This window comes from Pithys albifrons, chromosome 12 (genome assembly GCF_047495875.1).
Source record: "Pithys albifrons albifrons isolate INPA30051 chromosome 12, PitAlb_v1, whole genome shotgun sequence".
Classification (NCBI taxonomy): domain Eukaryota; kingdom Metazoa; phylum Chordata; class Aves; order Passeriformes; family Thamnophilidae; genus Pithys; species Pithys albifrons.
Genome location: NC_092469.1, coordinates 20,909,466 through 20,929,072, shown reverse-complemented (window position 1 = coordinate 20,929,072; position 19,607 = coordinate 20,909,466). Strand labels below are relative to the sequence as shown.

General features: G+C 54.5%; 1 protein-coding gene across 4 annotated transcripts in view; it reads left to right on the top strand.

Moving 5' to 3' along the window:
- The window catches only part of ANKRD11 (ankyrin repeat domain containing 11), a 138,403-nt gene that overhangs the window by 90,673 nt on the left and 28,123 nt on the right, over positions 1-19,607 (top strand). For all 4 annotated transcript variants that reach the window (XM_071567520.1, XM_071567522.1, XM_071567523.1 and 1 more), the window contains exon 3: positions 13,667-13,811. In XM_071567520.1, coding sequence (XP_071423621.1) covers positions 13,725-13,811 — 87 coding nt within the window. In that variant the 5' untranslated portion in view covers positions 13,667-13,724. The remainder of the gene's footprint in view (positions 1-13,666; positions 13,812-19,607) is intronic.

Below are 19,607 nucleotides of genomic sequence, written 5' to 3'. Positions count from 1 at the left end.
CTCTGGGGCAGAAGAGCCCGTTGGGTGGATCAGCACCCCCAGGTCAGGCTGCTCTGTCCCCAGGTTGTGCCTTCAGGGAGCCCAGTGCTCCCCTGGGAGCAGGTTTGTGCAGCAATCTCATCCAAACCAGGCTCTGACTGAGTTCCATGGTCCTGCTGCCTGCAGGCACTGGGTGCTGAGGCCAGGCTGGGTTTGGGATGTGGCTGCGTGAGCCACCTCGGAAAACATCTCAGGTTATTGCTGTGAGGTCCCTGAGAAAACAGTGCCCACATGACAGGCTGCTTACAGGGAAAACTGGGCTGCTGCAGCACTCGGTGCATCCCAAAATCCCTGGGCTGGCTGACAAGGTGGTGATCAGGCAGAGGTTGCACTCGGTGATCTAGGAGGTCTTTTCCAATCTCAGTGATTCTGTGAAAGCAAAAGTGATGGAATCCAAGAACTTTGCTGGTGAAATATTGGGATGGTCAGTTTTACTGTTGGTAGAATGTGTAGGTGCAGCCAAGCACATGAAGAATCCCTGGGCTGCACAGGACACAAGATGCAGCACAAGGCTGGGGTTTATGTTCAGGCAGTCCGGCCGTGCCATGTGCTCTGGTGGCCAGGCCATGCCAGGCTCCCCTCCCGGTCCTTCCTCCTGCTCCCCCGGGCTCCGTGTTAATAATTACTAGAATGTACTTTCGGGCAGGTTATTTGTTTTCCCTCCTCATGATGTGCAAGAGCGGATAATGAAATTAATTTGCACACTTGGTGAGTTTGCAAAGCCGGCTGCAGCCACGTTGCCGCGATACCGCGGCGGTGCCGGCGGCTCCCGGGGCCGGTGTTTGCACAGCCAGGGCAGCCGGCGGCTGGTGTGGGCAAACAGAGCTGCAGGGACATGGGGGGTACCCAGCCAGGAGAAATGCTCTCTGCAGAGGCAGCACAGAGTGGGTGGGCTGAGAAACCCCTTCCCAGGCTCTGAAACCCCTTCCCAGGCTCTGAAACCCCTTCCCGGGCTGTGAAACCCCTTCCCAGGCTCTGAAACCCCTTCCCAGGCTGTGAAACCCCTTCCCAGGCTGTGAAACCCCTTCCCAGGCTCTGAAACCCCTTCCCGGGCTGAGAAACCCCTTCCCGGGCTGAGAAACCCCTTCCCAGGCTGTGAAACCCTTTCCCAGGCTGTGAAACCCATTCCCAGGCTCTGAAACCCCTTCCCGGGCTCTGAAACCCCTTCCCAGGCTCTGAAACCCCTTCCCAGGCTGTGAAACCCATTCCCAGGCTCTGAAACCCCTTCCTGGGCTGTGAAACCCCTTTCCAATGCAGAGCATTTGATGCTGCTAGTGCCAATCAAGCGGGTCAATGCCAAAGGAAGCAACTCCAGGGTTGCTTCTGGAGGTTGTAGAGCTCATGATGGGATCACCTGGGCAGCTCAGGAGTCCACTGGTGAATTCAGGTGTTGTTCTGACCCTTGTGTTCAAGTCCTGAGCCCTGTGTGCACCAGCTCAAGGTGTGTGGTACGTGAGCCTCAGTGTTTTCCAGGAGCACAGGGCACTGCTCCTCAGAGCTGGCTGGGCTCTGCTGGGCTGGTACCAGTCAGGAGGTGGCTGGTGAGGCTGTTCAGTCCATGGGAAGCTCTGGAGAGGTGTCTGGGCTTCCCCATGCAGCGAGTGGGAACATCAGCTCTGGAGTTTTCCATTTCCCTCACCGTTGTGTTTGCCTGGCGGGTAAAATCAGTTTGAGACAAGACCTGGTTGAGTAGTTTTCTGTGCCCTAATTCACCACACAGGGAAAGGACCGAGCCAGGAGCACAAAGCTCTGCCAAAGGCTGATGCTCCTGTCCTGCTCCTGAGGCCCATGGGATGAATCCTCTGCCAGCACCCACTGGGCATCTGCCCTCCGGTGCGGTGGGAGTGGTCTTGGTGTGGCCCCGTGCCAGGCTGGGCTCTGCCAGGGTGCCAGGCTGGGTTCTGCCAGGGTGCCAGGCTGGGTTCTAGGCTGGATTCTGCCATGGTTCCAGGCTGGGTTGTGCCATGGTGCCAGGCTGGGTTCTGCCATGGTTCCAGGCTGGGTTGTGCCATGGTGCCAGGCTGGGTTCTGCCATGGTTCCAGGCTGGGTTGTGCCATGGTGCCAGGCTGGGTTGTGCCATGGTTCCAGACTGGGTTCTGCCATGGTTCCAGGCTGGTTTCTGCCAGGGTTTCAGGCTGGGTTGTGCCAGGGTTCCAGGCTGGGCTCTGCCATGGTTCCAGGCTCGGTTCTGCCATGGTTCCAGGCTGGGCTCTGCCATGGTTCCAGGCTGGGCTCTGCCATGGTTCCAGGCTGGGTTGTGCCATGGTGCCAGGCTGGGTTCTGCCATGGTTCCAGACTGGGTTCTGCCATGGTTCCAGGCTGGGTTGTGCCAGGGTGCCAGGCTGGGCTCTGCCATGGTTCCAGGCTGGGTTCTGCCAGGGTTCCAGGTTGGGTTCTGCCATGGTTCCAGGCTGGGTTCTGCCAGGGTTCCACCCTGGTTTGTGAGGAGGTTTAGCCCTCAGATCCCAGACAGAAGCTGGCTGTGCTCACCTCTCCGGGCTGTCATTCCCAGGGGAACAGCAGCATCCCCTTTGCCTGCTGTGATCCTGATGGCAGCACGTGCACCGTGTGCCAGGTGCCAGGCACGTCAGCCCGGCACAGACCTGGGGGACCAGGTATAAATAGTGCCACTCTGCCTGTTCCGTTCCCACCTGTGTCCTCGTGTTCTCTGCTCCAAGGCTGGGCTCCCTGGGGGTGTTTTGGTCTGGCTGCAGCCTGGCTTTGGGCTGCTCTGGGGGCAGGGGCTGCCTGTCAGTTCTGTTTTCCACTTGAGGTCACTAAGCCTGACTTTGATCCCTCCCTTCTCCAAATTCTGCTGCCAAATGCCACGTTGTCACACCGGGGCCTCAGCCTGGGGGAGGCAGGAGGGTCTGGGACACAGCTGGGAGACAGACCTTGGTTTTTAAGGAAGACAAGGAGGTGGCAGAGATCTGTTGGGGGTTTTTTTCCCCCCCTCAATTTGCCACACTGGTTTGTTGTCTGAGCGTTGCCTTTTGGGTGATGCTGGGGCTCCTGGGCAAGCTGTGGTGCAGCTGTGCTGCAGTGCTGGGGACAGCCAAAGAGCCACTCCCCACCACAGCATGTCTGGTCAGCTGCTCCAGGTGTTCATAGAATTAAGGAGTCATGGAATGGTTTGGGTTGGAAAGGACCTTAAAGCTCATTTCTTTACCCCCCCTGCTATAGGCAGGGACACCAAGCCCCGTCCAGCCTCGCCTTGGAGACTTTCAGGGATGGAGAATCCACAACCTTGCTGTATATTCTCTGCTTGACTTGGTTTTCAGCCACTGTTGAAGCAGCAGCTTTAACACTGATTGTCTTACCAGAGGCCTCATGTTACTTCACTGGGTTCAGAGTCAGGAGGGGCTCTCAGGTTTTTTTACAGGGGGCTCATGTCCCTACAGAACAATCTGTTAAAGCAGGTCCATTCTTACAGCTTCCATCACTCTGCTCCAGTGGCACCTGCAGAAAGAGCTTTGTAGAAAAAAATTGAGTTCCCCCTCTGCAGGAACGTCCCCTTTTTGGTAAATGCATTCCTGTGTCTTTACATACAATGGATCTCCCAAAGCTGTGTAATGTGGGAGATGGAGCTGGAAGAAGGAGAGCAGCAGGTTCATGGAGAATTCCCCTTGGTTTGATGCTTTGCTCCCCAGCAGTGGGTTGTGCCGTGCCCAAAGCCTCCCTGCCAGCCCCTGGCCCAGGATGGCCCTTCCCTCGGTGCTGACGTGTGTCCAGCCAGGGGCCTGGCAGTGAGCTGAGCCAGGCTGGAGCCTCCTGGCATCGCCATGGGCAGGGCCCTGCCGGCACCCACCGCAGCGGAGCCACCGCTTGTTGGGCCAGGAATGGGAAATCCAGGCGGGGAGTTTGGCTGCTGGAACAGGATGAGCAGAAGTGACAAAGGTAACGGGCCAGGTGCTTCTCCCCGTACACCTGGCAGCAGAGGGCATGTGGCTTGCTTGGAGGAGCTCAGGGTTTGTGTTTGTGCCATGTTGGCAGCAGCACATGGAGCCTGTGGGAGCCACAGCGAGCGTTTCCTGTGGCACAGCGTGTCGGGCAGTGGCGTGGCAGTGAGCTGGCATCACTGCACAGCCCCAGCTGGGGCTGAAATAACCCGGAATTCTGCTGGTGGCATCAGCGTGTCAGGGCCCAAGGAGCTGCTGTGGCTCCTGGAGTGGTACCGGAGGTGTGGAGACAGTTCTGCTGGCAGGGAGGAGGGAGCAGCAGCAGTTGGGAAGAAGGGACCTGGCTCTGAGCATGGCACCTCACACAGGGTTGCCTGGAGCTGTGTGTGGCACACCCACCGTGTGCCCCCTCTCCTTCCCTTCCCTCCCCTCCCCTCCCTCCTGCACAGAGCTGGGCATCCAGCAGAAGCCTTTCCCCCTCTGTAGCCTGGTGCTTGCCTGGCCTTGGCATCGTGCCGTGCTGCTCCAGGGTGCCTGGTGTGTTTAGGAGAAAACCTTCTCTGCCAAGGGCTGCCCTGGCACAAAGCTGGAACTTCACGTGGCCCAGACTTTTTTCAGCCCTTCCCAAGTTCCTTCCATGCTTGCAGGACTCCAGTTTAATGTCAGCTATGAATCCATCTTTTCATAGAACCCCAGAACAGGATTTAAGAGTATTTACAGCTCATCTCATTCCACCCCTGCCACAGGCAGGGACACCTTCCAGTAGACCAGGTTGCTCCAAGCCCTGTCCAACCTGGCCTTATGTCCATCTTTATTCAGTTCTTGCCCTGTCATTTAAAAGCCAGCAGTGACTTGGCAAACCAATCCCAGTGTTGCTGCAGAGTGTTTTCTACATGAGTCTGGAACCCACTGGCCTTAGTGGGAGAGGAAAAAGAACAAAGCTCCTGGATTTGAAAATGAGAGGAAATCAGTGAAGTTCCGTGCTGGATTTTCCCCAAAGCCTGATGCCTTCAGGGCCTTTGTGTGAGACTTGTTCTGTCTGGTCCTTGCTCCTGAATCCACCAAAATGTTCCTGAGGTTCTCACGCTGGGAGGAAACACGAGGATGCTGACATGGAGAGAGGGATCCTGGGAAGAATTGTGCAAGAACAGAGAGGACAAGGAATGTTTTGCTGCCATTACCATGAATTTTGCTGCTCACAGCTGGCAGATGTTACTTGTCCACGTTGCGACATCGTGGACTGAAACCAGATTGAATCACAGACATCCCAAAGCATTTGTCCAAATCCCCCGAGGCTCAGGCAGGGATTTCACTGGGATGCAGCTGGTGTTGCAGAGCCCTCAGGCTGGTCATAGCAGGACCTCCATGCCAACTGTTCCCTCCACTTGAAGGACCCTGTTCCAGTGGCCATGGTACCTTTTGCAAAATATTTTTGGTTTCTTTCTCACGTAATAAATGTGCTTGGTCATGGTCTCTTCTCAGGTTTAAGGACATGTTTAAGTCATGTGGTTTATTTGTGGTTAAAGCTGGTTTTGTCTTGGACTTTGACGCAGTGATGGCGAAAATTGGGCAGGGCTGGAGCAAGTCTTGGTTGGGTTTCACTGCAGGGTGTGTGCCCATTACATGTGTGTGTGTCTGTGCATGTGTGGGCATGTGCACATGTATGTACAGATGTGGCCACGGGCAATATGGAGCATTGCTCAGACTCCCAGGGCTGGATCTCCATTCAGTGGTGTCACATCAGTGCCAATTCCAAGGCCCTGGCAGTGAACAGGGCATGGAGTTGTCAGTGATGAGGCCACGAACCAGCAGTGCCTGTGCTCATTTAAATGGCCAGAACTGAGCCCAGGTGCATCTTCATCCTGCCACGTTCCTGCTGTGCAGCCGAGCAGCAGGTGGGGCTCACAGGGGCTGGCACCAGCTCTCCAGAGGAATGGTCCATCCCACAGCCTCCCCTTGGGATGGGGCACTGGTGCCAGGAGTGGGAAGGTGGAACATGCACAGGTGGGAGAGCGGAGGAGCCTCAGCCTGGCTGAGGAGGGAGCAGAGTGTGGCAGAGACCCTGCCAGCCCCAGGTCCCCAGTGCCACTGATGGGGTGGGTGACACTGCCAGAGCACCAACAGCCACTGCTGCTTCTTCTGTCACCCTCTGGTCCATGAGATTTGGTATGAACCAAGGACAGTGATGATCAGGAATTGTCTGTGCCAACTCATTTCTCCATCTTGAAAATCAGGTCTGGCCCATTTTTTGGTTTGGTTGGTGCTCCTGAACCCCTCAAGCTGCACTTCAGCAGAGCAATCCACAGCCACAGCTCCATGCTGGGCATGGGGCACAGAGCCTGGCACCTCTGGGGGTGCAGTGAGTTCTGCAGATTTGTGTTGTTTAAATTTTGTGTTGTTTAAATTTTGCCAGGATAAAGCCACCCCAGGGAATTCCTGTCTTTCTTCTCTGGTGGGGCTTTCAAGACCCCACTCCCATCCCTGGGAGCTGCTGGTGAAGGCTTCCCCCTCCCCAAACCTCTCAGCTCACCAGGGCTGCCTTTTTTCCCTGTTTTCTGTGTGCAGGATAGTTGGGGCTGCCTTTTCCCTCCAGTCTGCAGCAGGAGTGGGAATGTCCATGTGGTTTTAAGGAGGTTGATGTGCAGGAACTCCAGCAGTGACTGTGCTGACTGACACAGCTCTTCCCCCTGGCTGAGGCCTGATGGGTTTCTGTGCAAAGCTGAGACAGGCAAGGCACAGAGTCCTCCCTCTCCGACAGGTTTTGGTCCAAGCTGGTGATCCAGAGCCTCCTGGAGAGGACCACAGTGTCATAACCAGCTCTCCCACCCTGGCTAATGGTGGTGTGGAGGGCCCTGCTCTGCTCCAGCCCTCCTGTAACGCTCCGGCCGCTCCAGCGCAGCTGATCCCACTCCCAGAGCGCAGCTCGGAGCACTGACTCAAACTACACTTTTGTAACCTTGGCCAGCAACCAGCTCATCCATCAGCAGCATCCAGAAGTGGAGCAATACCAGAGGCAGCTGCGTAGGGATAATTGAGGGGAGGGTTTGTGGGAAAAGCTGCTCCCGGAGAAACCGCACGGGCGGAGCGGCCGCTCGGGGTGCCGGGCACGGCCAGGGCTCGCTTGGCTTCGGACTCTGGGGCTCCCACCAACAGCCCCAGCTGCAGGACTCTGAATCACAGTGTGCTTGGGCAGAAATGCCCAAAGATAATCCTGTCAAATAGCAATGCTTGGTGAACAGAGCTGTGTGGAGTGGTCAGAATTTGGGAGTGTTGACCTCCTGCTGGGGCAGGAGGAGGCACTGGCCGGTCACAGGTGTGGGGTTGTGGTTTGGGTTTAATGCTCAGCAGGGATGGTGGTGGGTCATCAGTGGAGAACCACAGAGGAGTTGGACATTCACAGAGCCCAGTGAGGTCCTGAGCATCATCCTGACCACGGTCTGTGGGTGCACATCCATGTGCAGGCAGAGCTGCTCCACTGTGTCGTTTTCTGCAGGTTCTGAGGAACACCAGGAAGGGGCATCTGTTCCACAAGTGATTGAAATACTAATAGCTGCCATAATTCAGTAATATTATTTAATTCAGTTTAATTTAAGTAACTTAGGCTGCAGGATTGTTGTTTTCTATTACAGTGAGGGTGGTGAGAGCCTGGCACAGATTGCCCAGGGAAGCTCTGGCTGCCTCATCCCTGAGAGTGTTCAAGACTGGGTTGAATGGGGCTTGGAGCAACCTGGGCTAGTGGAAGGTGTCACTGCCCATGGCAGGGAACTGGAATTAGTTGGTCTTTAAGGTCCTTTCCATCCCAATCTGGGATTTCATGGTTCCAGCTGGGTAAGTGTACTTGGCTGGTATGTGTTTGAGAGAGCAGCAAGCCTTGCCCAAGCCAGCTGTGAGTCCTTGCAGGATATCAGGAGGTCAGGAAACACTGTGGGTAGGTGGAATAAATATTTGGGAAAGGTGGAAGAAAGGACAGGGACCGGGTAGTGCTGTTGAGAACAGGAGAGGAGAAGCTGTGCAGAGAGGTGAAGGAAGATGTTTCATCTCTAAGAATTCCTTGCTAGGAGCAACATCCCCCTTCAAAAGCCAGGAACAAACACATAACAGGTTCCCCCTTGTAAAGAGAGAAGTGGAGTTGAAGGTGAGGACACAACAGAGCTGTGAGACCAGGCGAGTTTGCTTTCCCATGGCAACCACAGGGCTCTTTCCACTGCCCTTTTTTGGGTCCTAAGAATTAGCACCTTGCACTGCACTATCTCATTAATAGCTAATCTCTGTGATTACCCATTGTCAGGTGCTGAGGAAACCGCCTGTGTTTGCTGTGCAGGCTTGCAGGGCTCCTGCTGCTCCTGGCCTGTGTACTCACCCTGGAAAACCATGGACTTTACTCCTCTGGAGCTGGGCTGGAGCACAAAGAAAACAATTGTTCCTTGTTCCCCAACCTGCACGTCCTGCTGGTGCTCGTGGGCACTTCTAGGGACTAATTGTGGGTCGTGTTGGCTGAGCAGGTGAAGGATGAACTGGTGGGGAGTGAAGGATGAACTGGTGGGGAGTGAAGGATGAACTGGTGGGAAGTGAAGGATGAACTGGTGGGGAGCAGGTGCTGGGAGCATGTTGGTGGAACAGCCTGGAGGTGTCCCTGCCCATGGCAGGGGGTGGAACGAGTTGAGCTTTGAGGTCCCTTCCCACCCAGACAGTTCTGGGATTCTGTGGTTCTGCATGTTAGAAGACCTCAACTCTTGGTTTTCTCCCCTTGCTTTCCAGTGCTGGGAGTGTGTGTCAAGTTTTGGGTGTGAGGTATTATTTTAAGGCAGTTTGCAAAGATTTGAGACACCTGTTTTTCTGGGACAGAGTACTTAAAAGGAGAAGGAGGTATTCAAATTTTCATTTTTCATCAGGTTTGTTCCTATTCCAGCCTTTTCAGACCAAACAAACGTGTTGGATCTGTGCAAATGATGTCTGGGGCTCTAATTGCACTGGGGGGTTTGCACGGGCAGGAGCCTCCAGCCAACTCCCTCCTCATTTCTGGCATTGAGAGGAGGCTCCACAATCTTTTTTACTCCAGGCTGGCGAGGTCCAGGCAGGCTCCGATCACAGATCGTGGGCATGAGCTCATTTATTGTGGCTTCACATTGAATGGCAGGAGTTTGGCTGGTCTGCAGGAGGGCAGGGCTGGGATGGAGGGCTGGGACCAGCAAAGCCAGGTAATGCTGCCATTCCCCCTTGGAGATACATCTGAAAGGGTTCTTTATTCTTCCCTGTGAGGGTGGGCAGGCCCTGGCACAGGTGCCCAGAGAAGCTGTGGCTGCCCCATCCCTGGGAGTGTCCAAGGCCAGGTTGGAGAAACCTGGGCTGGTGGGAGGTGTCCCTGCCCATGGCAGAGGGTGGCACTGGATAAACTTTGAGGTCTCTTTCAACCCAAACCATTCCATGATCCTATTCTGTGATTCAGTTGTTTTCCTCACTGGTGTTTGCCTTTCCCTTGTCACAGATAGGGATGTTGGTGTGTTGCTTGCTGGGCCCATGAGGAAGGAGGGATAGAGATGGGGGATTTCAGTGTCTTGGCATCTGTTGGGTTTGTTAGTGAAGAATCTCCTCTCCTGTTGGTGTTGGTGTTGTCTGGCTGTGGCTGAAGTGGACTCTGCCCATGTTCCTCTGTGCCTGTCCCAGTTTGCTGTTGCCAGCACTGGGAGCCTGGTCCTGGCTAATGGGAGCAACTGGTCCCACGCTGCCTCCCAGATGTGCCGAGCTTGCAGCCAGCAGTGCTCTCCTCCTCCTCCCTGGGAGGGACAGATGACCCCCTCCCTTCCCTCCCTTTTGGGATCATTTCCTTTTGAGGTCCTTCACAGAAGTGTTTGGTCTCAGTGTGTGGCTTTGGCTCAGTGTGCCCTGGATGAAATAAACCCCATTTTTGCCTGGTTCCTCAGCCCAGCAGGGGAAAGGGCCGTGGGGGTGTGTGTGTGGCCAGGGCTGGCTCTGCAGAGCTCTGCCATTCCCACCCAGCCTCACTCCCCATCTCCTCGTTATGTTCCCAGTGCTCCTATTCCCCGTGCTCTGGGGGAGTGCTTGGGGCAGCCCTGGGGGCTCTGACCCCCATCTGCCACCCCCTGGCAGTGTCCAGGAGGGCTGCAGGTCTCGGGCAGGGGGACAGGACTGGGTGTCATCTCTGCTTCTCCAGCTGTGTCCTGGCTGGCAACATCCCATGTGTGATACTCCGTGGGCTGGGACCACCATGGCCTTCCCTGCTGGAACCAGCTATCCTGGACCAGCTGCCGTGCCCAGGCTGGTCCATCCCGGGCAGGGTCCCTCTCTCCATGCACTGCTTTCCCAGGGAATTGTGTGGGATCCAAGCTCTCCAGTGGCAGGGGCTGCTGTGGCTGTGCCGGGGGGCCAGTGAGCACCGGGCTGGCCACTGGCCAGGGGGGAGCAGCTCCTTTGTGTTCCCAGAGAAGGATGAGGGATTATATTCCCTTGAGCTCACTCGGTCTCCCACTTCTTATTGTGCAGCGACATGGAATCAGCTCCTTGGAGGAGCTTAGTTAATTGTTTATGAAATCGGAAGGGTGCGGGTTGTCTCTGGGAGGGAGGTGAGCCAGAGAGAGGGGTCATGGAAAGGGGGTGGCTCTCCCAGCTCCTGAATTGGGAGGGATCGAAGCCAAATTGTCGTTCTGCAGCCCTAGATTTGCCACTCTGAGCTGCTCCTGGGGATGGCTCTTCCAACGGGGAGTCTGTACCTCCCCTCTGACTGATAAACGTGCTCCAAAATGAAACGAACTTATTAAACGTGCTTAAAAATGAAAGGAAGGCTGCGGCGTTGTCGGCAATTGTTGTGCAAATGTGATACTCCCTACAAGCTGTGGAACAGGCCAGGGCTGTGTTTACCCAGAGAGGCAGCGGCTTTCCAAGTGTAATGAGTCAGCTCCGCGAACAGAAGGGGCGCAGAATTAATCTGGCATCCGTCTGGCCTTTTCTCAGTTAAACAGGTTTTGGAAGCTCCACGTGAATAGATACCTACCCCTGGTACAAACAGCCACAAAGGCTTGGGAGTGGGCACGATTTCTTTGAGAATAAATTGGCAGTGTGTGGGTCATGGAGCTGCTTGAGTGAGGCCCTGGTACAGCGTGGGGTTGGTCTTTGGCTGCTGGTGGGAGCAGAGCATGTCCTGGTCCCAGCCATCCCCCTGTCAGCAGAGCTGAACCTGCTCGGCTTTAATATCCCTTGGGAACTGTCAATAAATCTCCATTGCCCAGCACTTCATCTGAATTTGCACCTCCTAGATTTGCAGTGAATATTGAAGGGAATGTTCCCCTCTGCTCCTGCCTCCTCCCAGGCACACCCTCCTTTCTCCTTTACCTGCACCTTAATGAGCCCCAGCAGGTGAAACCGAGGGGAAAGAATTCTCTAATTTTACCAGTTGGTTAATGATGCCTGACAGAGTGAGGTTCTTGAGGCTGGGAATGGCTGGAGCTGCTCCTGGAGCCCTGACTGGGGGTCAGAGCTCCTGCCTTGGCCTCTGGATTGGTGATTTCAGCCCCTCCGTGTTGGCAATCTGGGAATGCTGAGTTGCTTTTTTAAGGTGCTGTTTGCATGAGCTCTGGTGCTCCTCCCGAGGGATGAAGAGCAGAAATCTGGAGACACAAACCTCTGCAGGCATTCCCTCGCTCTAACAGGTTTTCTTTTTCCATGATTCTTTATGGACAGCCTGAGTTGTTAGACTGAATTTTCTGAACTTCCTCCCTTTTTGCTGCCTGGGCTGTGGTGAGGAGGAGAGTGGATGAGCCTGTTCCTGTCTCGGCCAGTTCAGGTCCTTTCCTGCTCTCCCAGCTGGAAGGAAAGGGCTGGGGCTGCTGGCTGGGGGGTCCCAGAGCTCAGCACCACAGCTGCATCGAGCAGGGGGACATGGGGACATCTCAGTCTCCAAAGCTTCATTCCTAAACACAAATAACCACCTTCCCATAGCCAGGCAGTGGAGCTGGGACAGAGGTTTAGGGAACCACAGTCACCTGCTGGAATCACCAGCACTGGGACTGTCTGTGCCTGGGGCTTTGGTCTGGGAATTTGTGCTGCTGAAGGGCTGGACTGGGGCCTCTGAACCACCTTTTTTAAAAAAAAAGAATCCACAAAGCAACCCAAAGGGCCCCAAAGCCTCTGAAGCGTAAATGGAACATTTAAATTTGAAAGGGGTTTCCAGGGAACTTCTAAATGCAAGGCTGATGAAAGCACCACTCTTGAGTTCCCCCAGCCTGTAAGTCCCATCCTGCCCCACTGCAGGTGTGGTGCAAGGTGGTGCCAGGCTCTCCCAGGACGTGGTTCAAGGTCCCTGCTGCTTCAGCCAGGGCTGGCAGGAGGCTTTGGGTCCAGTCCTGTCCTGTCCTCTCCCCGCTCTCCTCTCTCCTCTGTTTTCTCTCTCTCCCCGCCCCCAGAATTCCCATCTCGTGATGGAGCACTGCATGACTGTTCCTGGACAATTTCCTGCAATTGTAGCTCTGCAGAGCTGCTGGTGTCAGACCTTAATGGGGGCGATGTTAGTCCTGGCAGTCAGCTGGGGAGTGGTTCCCAAAGGTGCCCTGTTTGTGCCCCCCCAGCCTCAGCCCGTTGCTGTGGGGGTTGCTGGGGGTCACTCCTCACAGATATCCCATTGCCATGGATGCTTTCCAGGCCCTGCTCTCGGGAGAGGAGATATTTTTGTTCACCTAAAAGGGCCTTGGCTCCAGCTGCTGTTTCTGATCTCTGTTCCAGCTTGTGCCTCCCTCTATTTCAGATGTCAGTTGTCTTTCCAGCCCTGTAACCAGGCAACACAGAGCAGGAGTGCTTTGTACCCTCAGGTTGGCTCACCTGGGCCAAGGGGTGGCACCAGAGCCAGAGCCAGGGCTGGGATGTCAAATGGCCCCAGGAAGGCTCTGACCCCTCGGTGCTTTCTGGTCTCATAATGGGAACATGTTCAAAAAGTGCACTTTTTAATGTAGGTTTTGTACTTTGTGTTGGTCCTGTGAGTGTCTGATAATTCAGCGGGGGGAGTGAGTGGGGCTGTCCCTACCCCAGGGCTGTCCCCATGTCCCTGCACTCCAGGTGGAGCCACAGCTTCAGGGAGCTTTGTGTGGGCTTGGAGTGATGCTGTGGATGGAGAGCAGGAGGGATGTTGCTCCTTGTTGGGACACAGTTTGTTCCAGGCTATTCCTTGTGCATGGAACAAGCCCTGTTTGCAGCTGCAGGTCCCAGCCTGCCTCTCTGGGATTGGCATCTTCTCCCAGGCAACAGAGATAGGACAAGAGGGCACAGCCTCAAGCTGCGCCAGGTGAGGTGCAGGTTGGACATCAGGAGAAATTTTTTCATGGGAAGTGGTGTCAGGCTTTGGAAGGGGCTGCCCAGGGAGGTTTGGAGTCCCCACCCCTGGGGGTGTCCAAGGAAGGACTGACTGTGGCACTCAGTGCTCTGGAATGGGGGACAAGGTGGGCATTGGGCACAAGGTTGGACTCGATGGTTTTGGAGGTCTTTTCCAACCTTAAGGGTTCTGTAATTCCGTGTGTGATTCCTTGCAGCACCTCTTACTCACTGGGAAGGTGGCAGGAGCCTGCAGTGACTTTTCCCACATTGGAGGGTGCTCTGCTGTCCTGGAGCTGCTGCCCAAGGGTTGGGAGGGGGTGTATCCCCATGGGAAGTGTCTTCCCTTTCCCCCCCAAGGTGGGAAGGTCCTTCTGAGCTGTCTGACCTTCCTTTTCCTCTCTCCCAACAGACGGTTGATGATGAGGCGATGGCAGCATAAATGAAGATCAAGTAAGGAAGGCAGAACGATGCCCAAGGGTGGGTGTTCTAAAACACCACAGTCAGAAGATTTCTCTCTCAGCAACGACATGGTGGAGAAACAAACGGGGAAAAAGGTCAGTGTTTGGGTCATCTTTCTTGCTTTATCTCCAAGCTGTGACAGTGTTTCACGTGGCAGGAGGTTGCCCTGGACTCTTACCCTGGGAATTACATTGGTGTGTTGGTGCTCTGCCAGCTGATGGGGTCCATGTTACTCCTCTGTGGCTGCAATCCTTCCCAGGAAATGCTGTGCCACCTGGACCTGACTCAGCTGAGCAAAGTGAGATGCTCTGGAAGATTCTCTTCTGCAGTACTGTGCATTTTTAGGGGTTCCTGCCCTGAGCTGTGGAAGGCCCAAGTGATGCAGTGATGGTGCAAGTGTGTGCTGGGCGAGGGAGGAGCTCCTCCTCCTCCTCCTCCTCCTCATGGGAATGCTGTGTCCGTGTCAGGCTCAGCTGGTCTTGCTTCCCCAGCAGCGTGGGCAGTCCAGGACTCAGCCTGGGAGCTGCTCTGCTGAAATTGCTGCTTCTGGGCTTTATCTGAGGTGTTTGGGTTTTGGTGTGGCTTGATGTGAAGCTGCTGAGATGAAATCTGAGTTGAAGGATAAATAAGTTCACTTATTCCCAGGTTCTTGTTTTGCTCCAGGCGTGAGCTCTGTCTCCTCTCATTCAGCTTTTCCCCCTTCTCAGTATCAGTTGTTTCCAGTCAATACTTGTGCAGAAATCTGTGCAAATTTGAATAAACATGAAAACCTACATCTACCAAATTCTGCTAAGGAAACAAATCTCGTGCACTTCCCTTTCATCTCCTTGCTCCAGTTTCTCAGCATTCCCCCAGGAATTTCTGCCTGGGAGCTGAGGCTGAGCGTGGTGAGCCCCAGCTCCGTCACTTCCCCTGCAATCCCTCCCGTGGCGATGGCAGTAACTCCTCATGTGATTGAGGTCATGTTATTGACAAAACCAGCAAAGTGCCAAATCACCAGCAGGCAAATCCCAGGCAGGATTTGGTTATGGAGCCTGTTGGTGGTGCCTGCCGTGTTCCCCACTCTGTCACCGTGCGTGGATGGGTCGGCGTTGTGGGCACAGCGCGGGGCTTTGGAGGGGGCACAGTCTGGGATCGGGGGTGTTGGAGAGGGCACAGCTGTCCTGGAGCATCGGGAAGATGCCAGAGTTTACCCTGGCAAACAAGGATATGTAAATACAGGGCTGGTTTGCGCCGGGTAAGAAGCTTAATGCTGGCGCAGGTGCTTGGGGAGGGAGAGGATCAGTTGGAATATGAATCAGCTCCCATTTTATTTCATCCACTCCTGGCAGCTCAGAGGCTGCGTGTTATTTACAGAGCAGGTTTGTCGGGCGGCGCGGGGCACGCCGGGAGCCGAGTTCTCTCCCTGCCTGCAGAACTAGGACACGATTCCTGCCTCCCATTCAGAGGCAGCAGCCAGAGTGGCACTGAGAGGGGACGGGGCAGAGCTCTCTGCTCGCTGAATTGTGGCTTTTCAAGGGAGGAGACGCTCACAGGCTCTTGTGTTCCCAGGGCTGAGCTGAGATCCAGCCTGAGTGGCCAAAGGGTCTGTTTGTGGTTGGTTCTGCAGCTGAGCTGGAGCAGTGACTCAGGGGAAAAGCACTTGGAGCTCCTCCCTGCAGACGCTGTTGTACCTGCCTGTCAGCAGAGCTGCCTTTCATTTATCTCGCCTTTGTCAACACCTTCAAAGGCCCGAGCTGGGACTTGGCACAGGAGGCTGGAGAGGGAGGGCAGAGCCCGAGCGGTGCCACACGCAGGGACCCGCCAGTGGGCACGGGGAGAGCAAAGAGATGCCACTGAAGTGTTGTCCTCTTAGTGTGAACCTTCATAGTTGATTCAGCTTGAAACAGGCATTGCACACCTGCAGCCCCATTGCTGGCAGTGGGGATGGGGCTGGATGTTGGGGGTCCTGGTGCTCTGGTGGGGTGAGGGCCACAGGGACCAGAGGAGTGACCTTGAGCTGAAAGAGGGGAGGGTTAGATGGGATATTGGGAAGGAATTCTTCCCTGTGAGGGTGGGCAGGCCCTGGCACAGGTTGCCCAGAGAAGCTGTGGCTGCCCCATCCCTGGGAGTGTCCAAGGCCAGACTGGACAGGGCTTGGAGCAACCTGGGACAGTGGACTTTGCCCCTGCCCATGGCAGGGGGTGATCTGTACAGTCTGTCCAACCCAAACTACTCCAGGATTCTGTGATCACCAAACTTTGGACATGAGGTCCAGGCTTGAACAGGCAGCAGCCTGGCTCTCAGGGAAGCTGCCCTTTTCCAGAGGGCTCCTGCTTTGAGGAATGGGATGTCACAGCTGCTGCCTTTCAGCTGTGGGGCTCGTGCTCCTGGCTCTCTGCTCGCTGCCCCTCCACAGGAGGGGACTTGGGAACTGTGGGATGCAGCCACGAGAGTGAAGTGGTTTAAAGACAGTGTCTGACAGCGCTGGGGCTGTTTCTCCCAGGGTTAGTGGAGCCCTTATATGGCTCACTCAGCCTGCCCAGGGCGGGCACTGGCAGCCTGGGGACTCCTCCTGCTGAGTTCAGGCTGAAGGGTTCTGTATAAATCTGCATGCCATATATGAATAATTCTCCTTTCTGGTCTAGATCCACATATCTCCATAGCAGAGGCAGATTACTCATGGCTTAGGCTGAGCAGAGCTCTGCAGCAAGAGTCAGATCAGTTGTGGGAACCATTTCCTGATGTGCCTGGGCCTGGCTGGGTGGTTACACCGTGTGCTCGGCCCTGCCGCAGAGCATTTGCCTCTTTGTGGGGAAATGCTCCCTCTTGCATAGCCCCAGCTGCATTTTTGCTGCAGTGGTTGAACTGAACACCAAGCAGAACAGCACTTACCCTGGTTTTTGCTTGTAGGAGCTGGCAGAAGTTAAAAAAAGGGAGGTTTTTCTTCCTCTTCTCCCTGTTTCAGAAAAGGGAACACAGTCCCTGTTTTTTGGTTCTTGAAACCCATTGGGCTGTCAGGGCTTTCCAGGGCTGTCCAAATGAGTGCTGGGCTGTGTGTCCACCAGAATCACCTTCTGGGCTGTGAAACCTGCAGAAGCATCTGGGTGATGTAGATACCAAAGAGACATCGTCCTGGTGAAGAAAATGATCCCATGGTCAGCACAGGGTCATGTTCCTTACAAACCTTGGTGCCTGAAGCTCACAGGAATGAGGCTTCAGCTCCAATCTCCTCCAGACTTCAAATATTTCATTGCAGCACTGATAACAACACAAATTCAGACTTTTTGGAACTTTGTGTGTGTGTTGTACTCTGGTGTTGGAAACGCTGCAAACGACACAGATTTAGGGAATAGTTTGGTTTCCACCACATCCAGTTGCTTCTTGTAACACAGGAAGAACCTTCTCCTGTCTCTTCTCCCCCCTGGCAGAGACCTGGCCAGGAAGTGACCCACTGGTGCAGGGAAGGTCCCACTCCTGGAGCATTTGCTTTTTGCAGAGTGGGTTGATTTGCCCACGGCAGGACTTTGACATGGGGCATCACCTGGGGCACAGGCCTGGGAGCCCTCGGTGCTCCTGAGCTTCTCCTCCCAGACTGCCTGTGCTGGTTTTCTTCCTTGTTGCCTAATTCTTACTGACATCACAACCTGAAATGCTTTCAGCTCATTTTGGAGAACAAAGGGCTCGGGGATTTCCATGGCTGGCAGTGCAAGTCTCTGCATAAGCACTGGGAGGCAAGTCAGGCTCTGTCAGAGTGAGGTGGCAGGGCTGGAAATACGGATTCCTTTGCATGGGTTTGTAAATGGTTTGGGTTGGAAGGTACCTTAAAGCTCATCTTGTCCCACTCCCTGCCGTGGGCAGGGACAACTTCCACTAGACCAGGTTGCTCAGAGCCCCATCTAAATGTCTCTGTCTTTAGAATTCTGTATCAAAAAGAACCACAGGATTGTTTCTGCTCAGAGAACCGGCCTCTGGCTGTTTTGTGTCAGAAGTGCCCTGAGCAGATTGGAATCAGGGTCTGTTGAACTGATGAAAGAAGCCTTTCCACCCCCAGGCTGCAGCACCTCACCCTGGGTGGCTGCTGGGGCAGGTCATGGTGGGTTTGTGCTCCAAACTGCGGTGGCCAGGACTGACTTGGGATCTTTTGACTTCTGCAAGTGCAACTGCAAGTGGGCTCAGTTACTCATATAGCAAATCTTACTAAGAACACAACGTGCCAGTAGGGGATTTCTCCTGCACTCATGGTTGCCGTGTCCCCTTTGCCAAAGCAGCTTTATATTAACACCCACAAAGGGGAACTTGTTGCTGCTGCTCAGCTCTTGACTGTTCCCCATCCCCAAACTCCTGTCCTGGCCGTGGAGAGCCCCAACTCTCACATGTGGCTGTTCATGGGAGTTTCTCTTCAATGCCAAGGGCAGGTTGGGTGGGGCTTGGAGCAGCCTGGGCTAGTGGAAGGTGTCCCTGCCCCTGGCAGAGGGTGGAACGAGATGAGCTTTGAGGTCACTTCCAACCCAAACCATTCCAGGATTCTGTGATTCTAACCTGGATTTGTTCCATTTGTGAAACCTGATTCCAGTGAGTCTGAGTTTACTTTACACATGAGAAGGCCTAAAAGTGAAACCAGGTTTTACTCGAGTAAAGGACAACATTCTTCATTACAAAATTGGAAATAATTTGGGAAGTAAAGCTTAAAATAAGAAAGGGAAAACTTTCAGGAATAGGACTCTCCAACTGCCTTGATGTTCCACCCCCTGCTGCAGGCATCCCCAGCAGGTCGCTGCTTTCCAGAGGGGAGCAGAGTCTGGATCTTCCCTGCTCCAATTAGTAGAAAAGGTTATCGTTGTGCTACTGTACAAATGAATCTTCAAAGCGGAGCCGGGGCTGCCTTCGCTCCGTGGTATTTAATTGTGCTGAACTGGCTGGATCAGCAGCTCCGAGCGCTGGGGCGGATGCAAAGGAAGCGCTGCCCGAGCATGCCCGGGATTCACATGGACACCTCCAGTGCCAGTTCCAGGCTGGGCTCACCCTCCTGTCTGGGAAGGTTTTTCCCCTAATTCCCCTATCCTGTCCCTTCTCCAACATGGGGAGTTTAACAACACGGCAATGACTGTGGCTTTAAACTGACAGAGGGTGGGTTAGGTGGGATATTGGGAAGGAATCCTTCCCTGGGAGGGTGGGCAGGCCCTGGCACAGGTTGGGCAGAGAAACTGTGGCTGCCCCATCCCTGGAAGTGTCCAAGGTCAGATTGGACAGGGCTTGGAGCACCTTAGAATAGTGGAAGGTGTCCCTGCCCATGGCAGGGAGTGGAACAAGATGAGCTTTAAGGTCCCTTCCACCCAAACCATTCCATGATTCCACGATTCTACCTTTCTAGAACAAGCTGCATTTTTACCTGTCTTGCCCTTTTTCTCACTCCTGAGTGCACAGAGATCCTGGACAGCATTAATCCAGCAGAAAACCTACCTGGATGTCTGAGAGTGTTATCCAGAACTCTGACAGCCTTGGTGCTGTGACCACTTCACAGTGCAGGAACCTCACAGAGTCGTGTCCTTAGTGCTCAGAGATGCCTTTTATCCAAGCAGATAAAAGGAAAACTTCAGGATGTGGATGACCAGGATGGGAAAAGCTGCATTTTTTAATTTGGTGGCTTTTTTTCATGGGCACACACACGTTTTATTTTATTCTTTGATAACAGAGTCATAGAATTTGGACAGAGCAAGGTGTCAGCTCACATTCCTGTGAGGTGCTGGGAGCTCCTCAGAGCTGCTCAGAGCAGCAGCTGCCAGTAAAGTGGCATCATTTGGTATTGCAAACTATTTTTGTTCACCTCAGGAAAAGCAAGGCAAAAGCATTTCGATCTGGAGGGTTGAAAGGAAATGCTGGAGTGTTTACTTTGGCTGTGGGGACTCGGT